At 40.9% G+C, this 15,834-nt stretch overlaps 1 protein-coding gene across 4 annotated transcripts in view; it reads left to right on the forward strand.

Moving 5' to 3' along the window:
- Nucleotides 1-14,066, forward strand: part of LOC140185718 (interferon-induced protein with tetratricopeptide repeats 5-like) — a 33,957-nt gene extending 19,891 nt beyond the window's left edge. For 3 of the 4 annotated variants that reach the window (XM_072239275.1, XM_072239276.1, XM_072239279.1), the window contains exon 2: nucleotides 1-597. This exon is cut by the window's left edge and continues 1,284 nt beyond it. In XM_072239275.1, coding sequence (XP_072095376.1) covers nucleotides 1-187 — 187 coding nt within the window. In that variant the 3' untranslated portion in view covers nucleotides 188-597. Of the gene's footprint in view, nucleotides 598-12,269 lie in introns of those variants that run through there. The other variant, XM_072239278.1, reaches the window with a different exon arrangement.
- The last annotated feature ends 1,768 nt before the right edge of the window (nucleotides 14,067-15,834 follow it).

A 15,834-nucleotide genomic window follows, 5' to 3' on the forward strand; every position in this document is an offset into this window, starting at 1 on the left:
ACTTTATATCAATCCACATGACAGCATGGCACTTGGTGCCAAAGGGCTACTGCATCAACAGGTTCACAACAAGTCCAAAGCTATTGAATGTTATGAAGAAGCCTTGCAGTTTGATCCTGGCAATGAAGAATATCTCAGTGCTCTCTGTGAACTACGCCTTTCCTTAGAGGACCGAAATGATGTTTGAAAGGTGAAATAGTTCCACTGGATCTGAGGACAGATTTGCAGGATTTCATACTAAATATATTCTGTTTATGAATGAGAGTTTTATTCAGAATACTGTTTATGAATGAGAGTTTTATTCAGAATATGTTATTTTAAAAAACGTTATTGTAACTATATCTAATCCCTGTGATTATTACAAAGATAGTGACACTTCTGGTCCTGTGAACAAATCAAGTTTAGTTCATTTCTTTGGACATTCATTTTAATCTGCAGAGAAAGTTGAAAGTATAAAGTTACAACAAACACATCCAAATGAAAAGTCCTGACAAGTTTCCTCATTAGATTGTTTAATGCATTGTTCTAATATAGTCACTGTTGTTCAAAGGCTCATTTGTAAAATGATCAATAAACATTTTCTAATTGACCAAAATGAGACAGTAAATTGATATTTGTATAATTTATTTCTCAACATAATGATTTTAAAAAGGAACTTGTACACATACAATGAATTCATCATCCAATTTAACAATAAATTTGATTTGCCCTGTCTAGACGTGTTAAAGTCTCCTTTGATTACAATCAAAGGACACCCCTACTTTCTTGACCTCTGACTTGGTCTCTGATTAATTATGTGATGCCATCACTTATTTGAAAAGCTCAATGGATGCACAGTGTCTGATGAGGGATAGTTAACGAGGCTCTGTGCATGCTAATCCACATCTAACCAATCTTGTAGAGTTTCCCCAGGAAGTTACCAGGAAAGTTGATAAATGCAAGGTAGTGGATGTTGTCTACATTTGACAGCATCCTGAATGGAAAGGTGGTCAAAAATGTTCAGTCGCTTGGTAATCAAGATGAGATCATAAGTAAGATTAGAAGTTGGCTTTGCAGAAGCCAGAGATTAGTTGTAGATGTTTGTCTCTCTGACGGGAGGCCTGTGATTAGAGTTGTACTGCAGGAATTGGTGTTGGGTCCATTGTTATTGTCATCTATATCAACAATCTGGATGATAATGTGGTTTATTGGTTCAGCAAATTTGCAAATAACAGCAAGATTTGGCATGGAGTGGGAGCGAGGAAGATTAGCAAATCCAGCAGAGGGATCTCGAGCAGCTGGAAAAATGGGCTGACAAATAGCAGGTGGAATATAATGCAGATAAGTGTGAGGTGTTGCACTTTGGATCCAAATTCTTTGGAAGTGGTGTTACAGGTAAATAGCGTTATAACAAAAGCTTTTGGCACATTGACCTTCATAAATTAATGTATTGAGTACAGAAGTTGGAAGTTATTTGAGGTTGTTTGAGATTCTTGATGAGGCCTAATTTGGAGTATCGTCTGTAGTTTTGATGACCTACCTACAGGATAGATGACAATAAGATTGAAAGAATGCAGAGAAAATTTAGAAGGATCTTGCGGGACTTCTGATCCTGAGTTATGGGGAAAAGTTGAATAGCTTGGGACTTTATTTCCCACATCGTAGAAGACTGAGAAGATTTAATAGAGGTATACAACATTATGAGGGGTATAGACAGGGTAAATGCAAGCAGGCGTTTCCACTGAGATTAGGTAAGACTACAACTAGGTGTCATCGGAGAAAGGTGAAACATGAAATGTGAAAGATGACATGTGAAATGACAAAGGGAACATGAGGGGGGATTTCTTCATTCAGATGTTGGAGGGAACATGGAACGAGCTGCCAGCACAAGTGGTCGGTTTCAACATTTAAGAGAAATCTCGATAGGAGCAGGAATTGGATGGGTCAGCGGGCTATGGTCTGGTTGCACGTCAATGGGACTAGGCAGATTAATGCTTCGGCACAGACTAAGGGCATGTTTCTGTGCTGTAGTGTTCTATGTCTCTATCCTTCAGTAACTGGTTCACACTGGATCAATCTCCTTGTGCCAGAAATTCATATAAATTGTTGTGAATTCTCTGAACCTTCAGCCACAATACCTCCAGGTTTGTTATTTTGACACTTTGCCCTGCTTTAAGCTCCTTTTCTGTTGGATGTTGTCTTTATCTTCCATTTCTGCTGTTCTAACTTCTCCTTACTATTTTGTTTTCCCATGGCTGAGCTCCCTTCACTGCTCCTATCTCTCTGGAAAATTACGAACACGAGAAAATCTGCAGATACTGGAAATACAAGGAACACACACACAAAATGCTGGTGGAACTCAGCAGGCCAAGCAGCATCTATGGAAAGAGTAAACAGTCAAACTTTCAGGCCAAGACCCTTCATCAAGAGTGGGAAAAAGAAGATAAAAAGTCAGTGTAAGAAGGTGGGGGGAAGGGAGGAAGAAGTACAAGTATAGATTTATTAATCCACACCTTCACATCTTCATCAAAGTCACTTACAAAAGTCACAAAGAGCATTGGTCACAAAATATAGATCAAATGTTCATGGATCACATACATCATGACTTACTGGATGAGCATGTCAAGGGGAACCATGATAGGTGCAATCCTCTCTACCTCAGTGCTTAGTTCTGACTAAACTTTTCTGAGGACCCGTAATCTCAAAACAACAGTGTAGAAGAAGTGTCTGCTCCAGAGGGAGTTTAGTGCAGTGGATTCCTGACTGCTTTTCGTCTGCCTAACCGGCACTATGTTGCTCTGCCGGCTCACACTTAAACTGCAATGTGTTCTCCACTCTGAACATGCCACGCACAAATTTCCCAGCCTCCTGAAGGCACCACACCTACCGACCAGGCTCAAAAAATACACAGCTCAAGCTGCTGCAGGTGGTGACACCTTCTGCACATGGGATTTTCCTGGAACAGTGCGAGCTAACATGAACTCCCACAGGACTCAGAATGTGTACTCAGCCTGACAACCTACCTGCCTCCTCCTCACTAATACCAATAACACTGTCAGATAAGGCACCACTGATTTCCCTGACTTGCCCCAAAGCTGCAATCTTAAGTAAAAGAAAGAGCTGAGAGACTTGCACAGACCCAACACACAGAAGCCCCCTTACCTCACTGGCTGCACCAAAGATCAGAGTGCAGAATCTACGCTCTGTTTTATGAATATCCTTTCATATATATGCAAGCTGTACAAGGTAAGTGAGTTCATTTTCTTTTTAGAGGGTTAGCTTTTAATAGGCTTCCTAAATATATTTAGTCAATGGGAACAGAGGAATGCTCCCAGATGGTTCATTCACCACCTCAACTAACACAGACAGCTCCAACCAAATACCTCAGATCTACACAGATAACTCACAAAAGTTCCTCGATTTGATGATTAAACTTGAAATCACCCCAACATTTACTATATGCTCCTTACTCATCAGAGCCTGCTCTCTGAGGACCACTGCACACACATTTCAACTACCAGACTACCAGAGGTAAATCCATGTAGTAGGAACCCTTGGCGGCTCTGAGGCAATCAAAGCTACTACGTTTCAGCTATCCTTCTAGAAATCTTACCGAATGCAGACTGCAACGATAAAAAATGATTGAAACTAAAACTAGCAGTACAAAGATACTAACTGGTATAATAATGTTATAATAGTGATGTTAACAATCTCAAGAGTTGGCATAAGTATTTAAATTAACATATTTAAGAGCATTTCAGCATGTTTAAGGTACTTCAGCATTCAACAAAAAATATTAATCTGACTGCTTCTCTGGTTCTACCTTGTCTAAACTCACCGTACTCTTCACTTCTACCACGCCCTGACACACACGACAAATTACTTATAAAAAAAGTGGAGCACAAAATACAATACAGACAAATAATGGATACATGGCTCCTACAGAGCCTGACAAAGAGAAATTTATTGTCCGTGTAAAGTTATAGAAGCAAAGTATATGTGGGTTCAAAAGACGAAAACAACCAGGTAGTAATCAGATCAACTTATCAGCTTGAACATTGCTTGTTGCGAAACTAGGCTGTGATTATCATTGGCTCAGATAATTTGGAGTCAGCATGCATACTGACCTTGGATTCAAGGAAGAAAGCTGCACTTGAATTGCACTTTCGAAGCATCAATTCCCTTAACGTTAAGGAAACACCTTACAAGAAAATAAGCTGGAAAATACAAAGCTTTGCATATCTTCTCTATTGGCTCAATATTGAATGTGGAGGTGAAGCTGTAACAGGAATTTGAGGTGGTTCCTTCAATCAAGAAAATGAGGTGACGAACACTGTTTCTCTTTCTGGGTATATGTTTACCGGTAGAGCATTGTAATGGTTACCTATTTCAATATTAAATAAATGTTTCCACTTAACCTTGGGGTAAAGGAAGACTTAATTTCACTCTCTATGCTCCTTCCGTAAATGGCACAGGGCTTCAGTGTGTTCCACAGTATAGATCAAGGTTCTCGGTATTATCCTGAATTCTCCTCCATTTTGAGACTGCTGGTCCAGAGGTTCCCAAGGGTCAGTGGGGATGTTGCAAGCTTTCAGGAAGGCTTTTCACATTTCCCTGAAGCTTTCTATTTGCAACATCGACACAATCTTTTGGAAGAACACAGACAATCAGGCACTATCTGTGGGTGGAAAATAACTGTTAATGTTTTGGACCAAACTCCAGCATCAGGTGCGTACTCCCAGAGGTGCTGCTCAATCCACTGAGCTCCTCCAGCAGATAATTGGTTGCTCTAGATACCAGCACCTGCAGTTTCTTGTATCCCCTTTCTCTCTTTCCACCTGGAAAGATTTTCTCTTGACAAAGCTCAGAATAGCATGAATGTTTCAGGAGTCATGAATCGTCATGCAGCTTAAAGGATGGGGATTTTAGCCTGGGAGAGGATATTGGTGTTTATTAGTTTATTCTTCCGATGACTTATGGTGATTTTGCAAAGAGTAAATGGTGCAATCTTTCCAGTGCCAGGAACTGCCTAATATACAGTCTCTGAAGCATATTGGACAGCAGGTTAATTTTGTTTTGATGCTAGCTTTGACATCTTGATGTTAGAGTCATAAATTCACAGAAAATTGTAGCACAGGTACAGGCCCTTCGATCCATCTAGTCCATACCAAACTCTTTAAACTGTCTACTCCCATCGATCTCCACTGGGATCCTAGCTCTCCAAACTCATACCATCCATATACCTATCCAAAACTTCCCTAAAATGTTGAAAACGAGCTTGCATGCCCCACTTGCGCTGGCAGCTTGTTCCACGTGCTCACAACCCTCTGATTGAAGATGTTTCCCCTCATGTTCCCCTTAATCTTTTCACCTTTCACCCTTAACCCATGACCTCTGGTTGTAGTCCCACTCAACCTCACTAGAAAGTTATTTTCATACATAATTTTCCTGCATCTGTCATCTATCTGTGATATTAATCCACCTTGTTTGTTTTACATTTTTGTTTCCTTTTTATTTCCATCTGGACTCCAGCTAAGCATTTTTGTAATACCAAATCCTTTGACCTATGTCTTTTTTTGTTTGTAAGCTCAGCTAACTAAATCTGTTTGCTCCCTGATTTTGACAAACAATGTTCAAACTGAAACATGGGCTCTGTTCCTGCAAATGGATTTTTCCTATAAACCTGCTGGATATTTCCAGGATTTTCTGTATTTTAGATTTCCAGCAATGATAGTCATTTGTTGACTTCCAATGGCTTACAGCTTGGCCACTGAATCTTGAATTGAATTGAACAGACTTTATTACTTGCATCATTCATATACATGATGAGTAAATATCTTTACATTACGTCTCCATCTAAATGTACAATGTGCAATTATAGTAATTTATAATAAATATTATGTACAACAAGGTAGTCAATATAACATAGAAATACCCTTGCATCAGCATGAATTAAGCAGTCTGATGGCCTGCTGGAAGAAGCTGTCCTGGAGCCTGTTGGTCCTGGCTTTTATGCTGCAGTGCGGTTTCCTGGATGGCAGCAGCTGGAACAGTTTGTGGTTGGGGTGACTCGGGTCTCCAGTGATCCTTCAGGTCCTTTTTACACACTTGTCTTTGTAAATGTCCTGAATAGTGTGAAGTTCATATCTACAGATGCGCTGGGCTGTCCACACCACTCTCTGCAGAGTCCAGCAATTGAGGGAAATACAGTTCCCATACCAGGCAGTGATGCAGCCAGTCAGGATGCTCTCAATCGTGCCCCTCTAGAACATTCTTAGAATTTGAGGGGCCATGCCAAACTTCTTCAAACGCCTGAGGTGAAAGAGGCGCTGTTGTGCCTTTTTCACCACACAGCCAATATGTACAGACCACGTGAGATCCTCGGTGACGGTTATACCGAGGAACTTAAAGCTGTTCACCCTCTCAACCCCAGATCCATTGATGTCTATAGGGGTTAGCCCGTCTCCATTCCTCCTGTAGTCCACAACCAGCTCCTTTGTTTTTGTGACATTGAGGGAGAGGTTGTTTTCTTCACTGTGTCAGGGTGATGACTTCCTCTCTGTAGGCTGTGAAGGCAGTACCCTGTTTTGGCACATTACAGGCTAGTGCTGAGGTTCAGGTGGTTGTATTTCAGACAAATTGAAATAGGTTAAGCAATTAATGTTCACTCTGAAAAATTATCTTGACTGTCAAGACAATTTTGTTGCAGAGGGCATTCACCAGTGCTGCAAAGAAGATTGAGAAAAGTATTGGGGCAATAACATAGTTGCGTTTGATACTGGTCTTCAATGGAATTGTATCTGCTGTAGAGACATGGGTTTGGACAATAGTTTTTACACCAGCCCACTGTAATTTAGGCGGGAGGAGAAGATGGCAGCGCAACGCAGCGCACGCACCTCTCCGGTGAAATGAAATTGTATCTGTTAAATAGGAGCCGTAGACAATTCTGATTTGATGAAGACAGACATGAGAAGCAGAAGAACATCTGGAGAAATTTCTGAAATGCCTGGTTCGCTGCTGCTGTTACTGTGCGATCGAGAATCTCCGGAGGGTAGGCCCCAAACTCCCCGGCTTTGCCTACTGCTGGCGACCGAGGCTGAGGTCGAAACGTTCGGATAGAGATGGTGCTCGGTACTCGGTGTCAGAGGGCTGATCAAAGCTCGAAGTTTTCGGACGACTCAGAGTTGGACTGTGGTCGGGCATGGCAGGGAGAGTTTTCTTCCTTCTCCCGTCTGCGTGAGATGTGGGACTTTCGAGAAACTGAACTTTTTTACTGTGCCATGGACTGTTCTTCATCAAGTTATGATATTGTTGCACTGTTGTAACTATACGTTATAATTATGTGGTTTTGTTAGTTTTCCAGTCTTGGTCTGTCCTGTGTTTTTGTGACATCACACGGGAGGATTATTGTATCATTTCTTAATGTATGCATTACTAAATGACAAAAAAAGAGGACTGCATGTCCTCATAGTCTAATCTAACCTAATCTAATGTGTACTCATGATCAAAATGAATGTGTGTGGGCAGCTGAGTTGAGGACAGCACCTCAGGGTTCCTCCAGCTCAGAGAGAGGTTTATGCTCCAACAGCAAGGGTGGGAGGGAACCGACTTGATTAGAGAACAGGCTTAGCTGCAGAGATCTAGAATATTTATCAGCTTAAGCACGCATGTGTGTGTGCGCGATTTCCCCCAACCACATTGAACAATAAACACAACAGAAAAACTAACAAATCAATTCAGGGCCCTCAAGTATGTCCTGCCATTGAATACCATCATGGCAGATCAATCAACACTGTCCTCAGTATCAGTTTCTCAAAGGCTCAAATTCCTTGATATTTCTTTTACATTTTTATCTATCTCCGCTGCAACTATAACCAGTGATTTGGCCTGCCCCTCCATTGGGGCCAGACAGTTCTAGGGATTTCCGAAAATTAATTTCTACACAGTACAGTTTTAAATACCCGGCTGCTTATTTTGTTAGTTTGTCCACTTGTTCATGTCTCTCCCACTCTAGTGGAAAAATCCCAACATCTACAGAAATTTCTGGAAATACCCAGAAGATTGGGAAGCAGCTTTTCCCAGTTGAACCTACAGAGTATATCCAGAATTTTTGGTTTTTACTTCAGATTTCCAACATCTGCTTTTTTTCACTCATTGTCCTCTACCTGAAAGTTTTGAATCTACAAGAATTTTTTATAGAAGTTGTTAGATTAGAAGATTAAATTTACACCTAAAATCAAAATAACATACATAGAGTCATTGAGGTTCATCTGGATTTGACAACAGCTGTCAAGGAACAGAGAACAGTACAGCACAGGAACAGGCAGAACAGAGAACAGTGCAGCACAGAAACAGGCAGCTGATCCACATTATTATGTTGAACTAATTAAACAAATGATTAAACGTCTAATTAAACTAAGCCCTTTTGTCTTTCTCCATTCTCTACATAATCATGTGCCTATCTGTAACGTATAGCCTACTGTATAATATGGGACTACTTTATGTTGTAGTAACACGTCGTTACATGCTCTATTAGGCGCATATTGAGCATACGCTATTAGGCGCGTATTGATCTGAATCAGAGTTCAGTTTCTGCCAGTAAAGAACCATGAAACTTAGCTCCCGTCTCCAGAGTTTTTATTAATAGCATTGTTGTGTAGCCAGGCTACATACATAATAAATCGGTGATGAGGTTAATGAACTTACATCATATCGGAATGCTGTTTTTTTAATTGATAACGGCACTCAGAGGAAGAGTGCAAGGAACGAGCCAAGGAGCGAGAGAAGGAGGCAGAGCGAGGCTGCAAGTCTGAAAGGAAGTGGGAGCACAGCCGGTGTTGGGAACGTCAGGAGACCAAGAAACACAGTCACAGCCACAGCACATCCAGCCGAGACCACAGCCGGCGCTGACCCCCAGGGGCTGAGGGTCTGCCTGCCCCAAAAGGGAGATAGAAAGGAGCGACACACACACACCTAGATGGAGTGCGCTTGTGATGCTAGCAAAAAGGTCACGTGAGTCAAAAAAAAAGGAAGAACAGGGCTAAATTAACATAAAAAAGATGGCGATGATTGGAACAATCTTTGGTTCTTCAATGCTCTTCGATTGAAGAAATACTATTCAATGCACTTAAGAGTAGCATTGAAGACTGGGCAACTTACATTGAAAGAGTGGAGTTATATTGTGATGCTAACAATGTTAATGATGAAAAGATAGCCAACGTCTTACTTAATATTATGGGAGCAAAAACATACGGGCTGCTACGGAGCTTATTAACCCCTGAAAAGCCAGCTGACAAAACATTCAAGCAAATAGTAGGCACTCTCCAACAGCATTTAAATCCCAAACCACTGGTTATTGCTGAAAGATTTAAATTTCACAAACGGAACCAGAGCAAAAATGAAAGCATTTCTGAATATTGTGTTGAATTGCACAAATTATCAAAACATTGTCAATTTGGAGCTGGTCTATCGGACGCACTGAAGGACAGGTTAGTGTGTGGCATGCATTGTGAAACCACACAGAAGCTCCTGTGCGAAAAAGACTTTACCTTAGAGAAGGTACTGAACTTTGCAATATTATTCAAAATAGCTGCACGAGGTGCTTCAGAGATACAACAAAAATCTCTGGAATATACTACGAATAAGATGTCACTGAGCAGAAATGAAGGAAAGAAATGTTACTCTTGTGGGAACATGTCACATGACCCTGAGGACTGTTGGTTTAAAGACAAAGAATGCAGAAACTGTGGCAAACAGAGCCACACTGGCAGAGTATGCAAAGCTCGTAAACAGCAGGAAAAGGACGAAACACAGAGAAACAAGAAACCCCAGAAAGGAAAATACAACAAGGTACACAAAATGAAAGAAGGCAGTTCTGATGAAAACGACTCCAATGAAAGTGAATTGTCTTGTCTGCAACATCACAGCGTGAAAGAGACAGATGATCGAAGACTAATATGGATCACTCCACAAGAGGCAGGCGTGAGACTGAAAATGGAGTTGGACACAGGCTCAGCTTTAACAGTGATCGCTGTACAGGACTACAAACGACTATTTTCTCACATACCTCTGAAACGAACTAAACTACTGCTAAAGACTTACACAGGACAGAAAGTGCATCCCAAAGGCAAAATTAAAGTGACAGTGACCCATGGAGGTAAAACACAGCAACTGATCCTCTATGTACTGAAAAAGGGAGGACCACCGTTGCTGGGATGTGAATGGCTCAGGAAAATTCAGTTGGATTGGCACACCATCAAGGTACTAGATGTGTCAACAAAGGAGGGCAGATCATTGGGGAAGATATCCGCAGCTCTCCTCTCACACATTGGTGACTATTACAACGACGAGGAGGAGCTAGACAGCTTTGACGATGAGGCCGAACACAGTACCCGTGGCCGCAACTCGGATAGAGATATAAAGGATGCAAGAGGGACAGATATTGCCAATAAGCATGATGATGAAGACTACCTGGAAGTAAAAGAGCAGACGTACCAGGAGAAATTGACATCTCTCAAAAGACAGCTACAGCAGTTACAGGAAGGCACTTTGCAGGAGTATCAGAAAAGGGTGAAGAAACTAGATCAACAATACAAGGAGAGAATATGAAATGCAGAGCTGCTTCTGCAACTGGAGACAGAACAAGTGGAAAGGAATTATATTAAAGAGAAGGAAGCAGCAGTGAAGGAATTTGAAGATAAAACAATTAAGTTAGAAGAAAAGAAAAAGATGATTGAGAACAAGAGGCTAACAATGGAACTCACAGGAAATTCTATGGAGGCAAAGCCGATAATGACTAGGAAACTAAGGAGGAAACCTAATGACCCTGCTCCAATTCCAGACAAAAGACAAAACCTCCACCTGCACAATTAAATTACTTGTTAACAGATGATGGAAGATCTGCGGACTCTCAATAAGCTTAAATCTCCGAAAAGACCAGCATCTCCATCTTCTCCTGAACAACTTCCTTGGGAAAGATCCATGAAAATTGGTCATCCCTTAAAAGCTCTTGGACAAGATCAATTCCATTCAATCAGAACAGCTTTCGCACAAGGTAAATCTTGAACCAATCATTTCCTCCATTGAGAATCATACAGTTAATCCTTTGCAAGGAAGTTCTTTTTCACGTACATATTTTGAATCCTCAGCTAACGTGTCTTCTTTTGCACAAAGAAGTTGGGAAACAGCATCAAAACAGAGGCGAATTCTGGCAACAAACTGGAAGGTTTCTGTCGTATTTTTACATCTTGTGCTGAATGTGCATCTGAAGGAATCCTCCCTCATGAGCCAGACAGATAGCACTGCAGGTAATCCTTAATATCAGCAAAACTGTACCTTAACAGCAACTTAAGAACAATGGAATGAACGACAGGATTTCGATCAACTGCTTCTTCAAACGGTGAGAGATCACTGGTAAATTACTGATCTATCTGTGAATCATTGGATTGCCCTGACTTTTGAATAACTAGCAGAGACAGCAGATCACCAACCACTTCTTTTGGAAACCAAAGCTACAAAAAATGCATCACACCTCTTGCGGAATATGACTAATTTTGCTACAGCTTCACTTATTTCTTCTGTTCCCGCTGGTACATAATCACCATCTAGAGAAGAAAGGCACAGTGGGCAGAGTCCCCGCAGGGACTTGAGTTATAAATGGGTCTTATTTGTTTACTAAATACACTATTAAAATAAAAGGGGAGGAGAGTACCCTATAGCCTACTGTATAATATGGGACTACTTTATGTTGCAGTCGTTGCACATCGTTGCATGCGCTATTAGGCTCATATTGATCTGTACGTGTGTGTTCAGAGTTCGGTTTTCTACCAGCAAAGCACCATGAAACTTAGCTCCCGTCTCCAGCATTTTTATTAATAGCATTGTTGTGAAGCCAGGCCACATACACAACACTATCTAACAGCCTCTATTGTATTTTCTCCTCCACTCCCATTGGAAACACATGATGCATAACCAGGAAGGAGATTGATTTGTAATGCGGCTGGATGTGTGAAATGTATTTTCATTGAAACTGCCAACAGAGTGGTTTCAGGAACAAAGACATAGACTGGAGTATAGGTTCCATTGCCAAGGCTTGGTATATCTACACATGCACACACGCACGCACACACACACACACCACAATCCTGTCATCATATAATCCTGCATCAGTCTCATTACCACACTCAGTACAATGACATGAGGTGAGGAATGCACCCAACAAGATAGATCTGCTGACTGCTCTTGGGAGCGAAGGTCAGAGATGGATTTTCATAAATTTTGTTCTCTTACAGCAACACATCGAGAGATCAGTTGAAAGAGAAGCTCGATCAGCTGCAGTGTCACTTCACATGGAGCCCTCAGAAGGAAGCCATTGACCTGGAAGATATGATGTACAGATTGCAAGATTCTATAAGTCTAAATTTGAAGTACAAAGATCAGTCCTGCAACCAACTCGCTTTTGTAAACTGCCTGCAGGGCAACTATGAAGAAGCAATTCAAAACTTAGAGGAAGCTGAAAGGATTCTGAGGGAGAACCACAAAGATGAATTTGAAAGAAAATGCATCATCATCTATGGAAACTTTGCCTGGGTGCATTACCACATGGGACAACTGACCGAGGCCCAGTCCTACCTGGACAAGCTGGAGATGATCTGTAAACCGCTCAGTGATGGCACTCGCTATACAGCATTGATCCCTGAGGTGTACGGGGAGAAGGGATGGTCATTGCTAAGATCTACAGCTCAATATTATGAGGAGGCAAAGGAATGTTTTGAGAAGGCTCTGGAAGAAGATCCTGATAATGTGCAATGGAACATGGGATATGCCACTGTACTGTTTCGGTTGGAAGCAATTTTTGGAACCAGAGAGAATCGTGAACAGAGTCAGTCAGTGAAGCATCTGCGTCGTGTACTAGAGCTTGATCCCGATGAATCGCTGGCCATGGTTCTGTTGGCTCTAAAGCTTCAGGAGCTCAAGCAAAAGAAAGAAGCAAATGAATTAGTTGAACAAGCATTGCAGAAAACCTCTGATTATCCAAAAGTGCTTCGTAATGCGGCAAAATTTTACCGAAAAGAAAAAGATGTGGAAAAAGCAATCACGTTGTTGAAGAAAGCATTAGAAATTTCCCCACATTCTAGTGTCCTGCATGACCAATTGGGCATGTGCTACAGAAGCAAACTACTTGAATTGATTGCCAATCCTCTGAGTAAGGATCCTGAGAGTCCTGAATTCCGACAAAAAGCTGAGTTGTTCAATGATTGCAAGTATCATTTTGGAAAGGCATTTGAGCACCGTCCAAAGACAGCTATTAAATCACAACTGGATCTTGCAGACATCTGTGTTAGAAATGGAGAGTATTCCAAAGCAGACGAGATCTATAGTAATCTGCTGAAATTAGATGACACTCGCCCCGAAAATATGCAGACGATAAATTTGAAGGCTGGTTTATTTTATCTGTTCCGGAGGAAGTCTGAAGTTGAAGGCATCACGTTGCTAAAGAAAGCATTGCAGATTGAAATTCACACAAAGATATGGAAAAGTGCTTATGAGCATTTGGAGAAATGGGCAGGTAAGAAACTTTATAGCAATCCACATGACAGCATGGCACTTGGTGCCAAAGGGCTACTGCATCAACAGGTTCACAACAAGTCCAAAGCTATTGAATGTTATGAAGAAGCCTTGCAGTTTGATCCTGGCAATGAAGAATATCTCAGTGCTCTCTGTGAACTACGCCTTTCCTTAGAGGACCGAAATGATGTTTGAAGGGTGAAATGATTCCACTGGATCTGAGGACAGATTTGCAGGATGTCGTACTAAATATATTCTGTTTATGAATGAGAGTTTTATTCAGAAAATGTTATTCTAAAAAACGTTATTGAAACTATATCTAATCCCTGTGATTATTACAAAGATAGTGACACTTCTGGTCCTGTGAACAAATCAAGTTTAGTTCATTTCTTTGGGCATTCATTTTAATCTGGAGAGAAAGTTGAATGTATAAAGTTACAACAAACACATCCAAATGAAAAGTCCTGACAAATTTCCTCATTAGATTGTTTAATGCATTGTTCTAATATAGTCACTGTTGTTCAAAGGCTCATTTGTAAAATGATTAATAAACATTTTCTAATTGACCAAAATGAGACAGTAAATTGATATTTGTATAACTTATTTCTCAACATAATGATTTTAAAAAGGAACTTGTACACATACAATGAATTCATCATCCAATTTAACAGTAAATTAGATTTGCCCAGTCTAGACGTGTTAAAGTCTCCTTTGATTACAATCAAAGGACACCCCTACTTTCTTGACCTCTGACTTGGTCTCTGATTAATTATGTGATGCCATCACTTATTTGAAAAGCTCAATGGATGCATAGTGTCTGATGAGGGATAGCTAACGAGGCTCTGTGCATGATAATCCGCATCTAACCAACCTTGTAGAGTTTCCCCAGGAAGTTACCACGAAAGTTGATAAATGCAAGGTAGTGGATGTTGTCTACATTTGACAGCATCCTGAATGGAAGGGTGGTCAAAAATGTTCAGTTGCTTGGTAATCAAGATGAGGTCATAAGTAAGATTAGAAGTTGGCTTTGCAGAAACCAGAGATTAGTTGTAGATGTTTGTCTCTCTGACGGGAGGCCGGTGATTAGAGTTGTACTGCAGGGATTGGTGTTGGGTCCATTGTTATTGTCATCTATATCAACAATCTGGATGATAATGTGGTTTATTGGTTCAGCAAATTTGCAAATGACAGCAAGATTTGGCATGGAGGGGGAGCGAGTAAGACTAGCAAAGCTTGCAAAGGAATCGCAAACAGCTGAAAAAAATGGGCTGACAAATGGCAGAAAGAATTTAATGCAGATAAGCGTGAGATGTTGCACTTTGGGATGCCAACCATGGCAGGTCTTACAGGGAGAGTGATAGGCATTGAAGTGTATGGTAGGACAGAGGGATCTGGAAATATGGATCCAAATTCCTTGAAAGTGGTGTTACAGGTAAATAGTGTTATAACAAAAGCTTTTGGCACATTGACCTTCATAAATCAATGTATTGAGTACAGAAGTTGGAAGTTATTTGAGGTTGTATGAGATTTTGGTGAGGCCTAATTTGGAGTATCGTGTCTAGTTTTAATGACCTACCTACAGGATAGATGACAATAAGATCGAAAGAATGCAGAGAAAATTTAGAAGGATCTTGCAGTACTTCTGAACCTGAGTTATGCGGACAGGTTGAATAGCTTGGGACTTTATTTCCCACATCGTAGAAGACTGAGAAGATTTGATGGAGGTATACAACATTATGAGGGGTATAGACAGGGTAAATGCAAGCAGGAGTTTCCACTGAGATTAGATAAGAGTACAACTAGATGAAAGGTGAAACGTGAAATGTGAAAGGTGACATGTGAAATGACAAAGGGAACATGAGGGGGGATTTCTTCATTCAGATGTTGGAGGGAACATGGAACGAGCTGCCAGCACAAGTGGTCGGTTTCAACATTTAAGAGAAATCTCGATAGGAGCAGGAATGGGATGGGTCGGCATGCTATGGTCTGGTTGCAGGTCAATGGGACTAGACAGATTAATGTTTCGGCACAGACTAAGGGCACGTTTCTGTGCTGTAGTGTTCTATGTCTCTATCCTTCAGTAACTGGTTCACACCGGATCAATCTCCTTGTGCCAGAAATTCATATAAATTGTTGTGAATTCTCTGAACCTTCAGCCACAATACCTCCAGGTTTGTTATTTTGACACTTTGCCCTGCTTTAAGCTTGTTTTTTGTTGGATGTTGTCTTTATCTTCCATTTCTGCTGTTCTAACTTCTCCTTACTCTTTTGTTTTCCCATGGCTGAGCT

Source organism: Mobula birostris, chromosome 21 (assembly GCF_030028105.1).
Source record: "Mobula birostris isolate sMobBir1 chromosome 21, sMobBir1.hap1, whole genome shotgun sequence".
In the NCBI taxonomy this organism is placed as follows: domain Eukaryota; kingdom Metazoa; phylum Chordata; class Chondrichthyes; order Myliobatiformes; family Myliobatidae; genus Mobula; species Mobula birostris.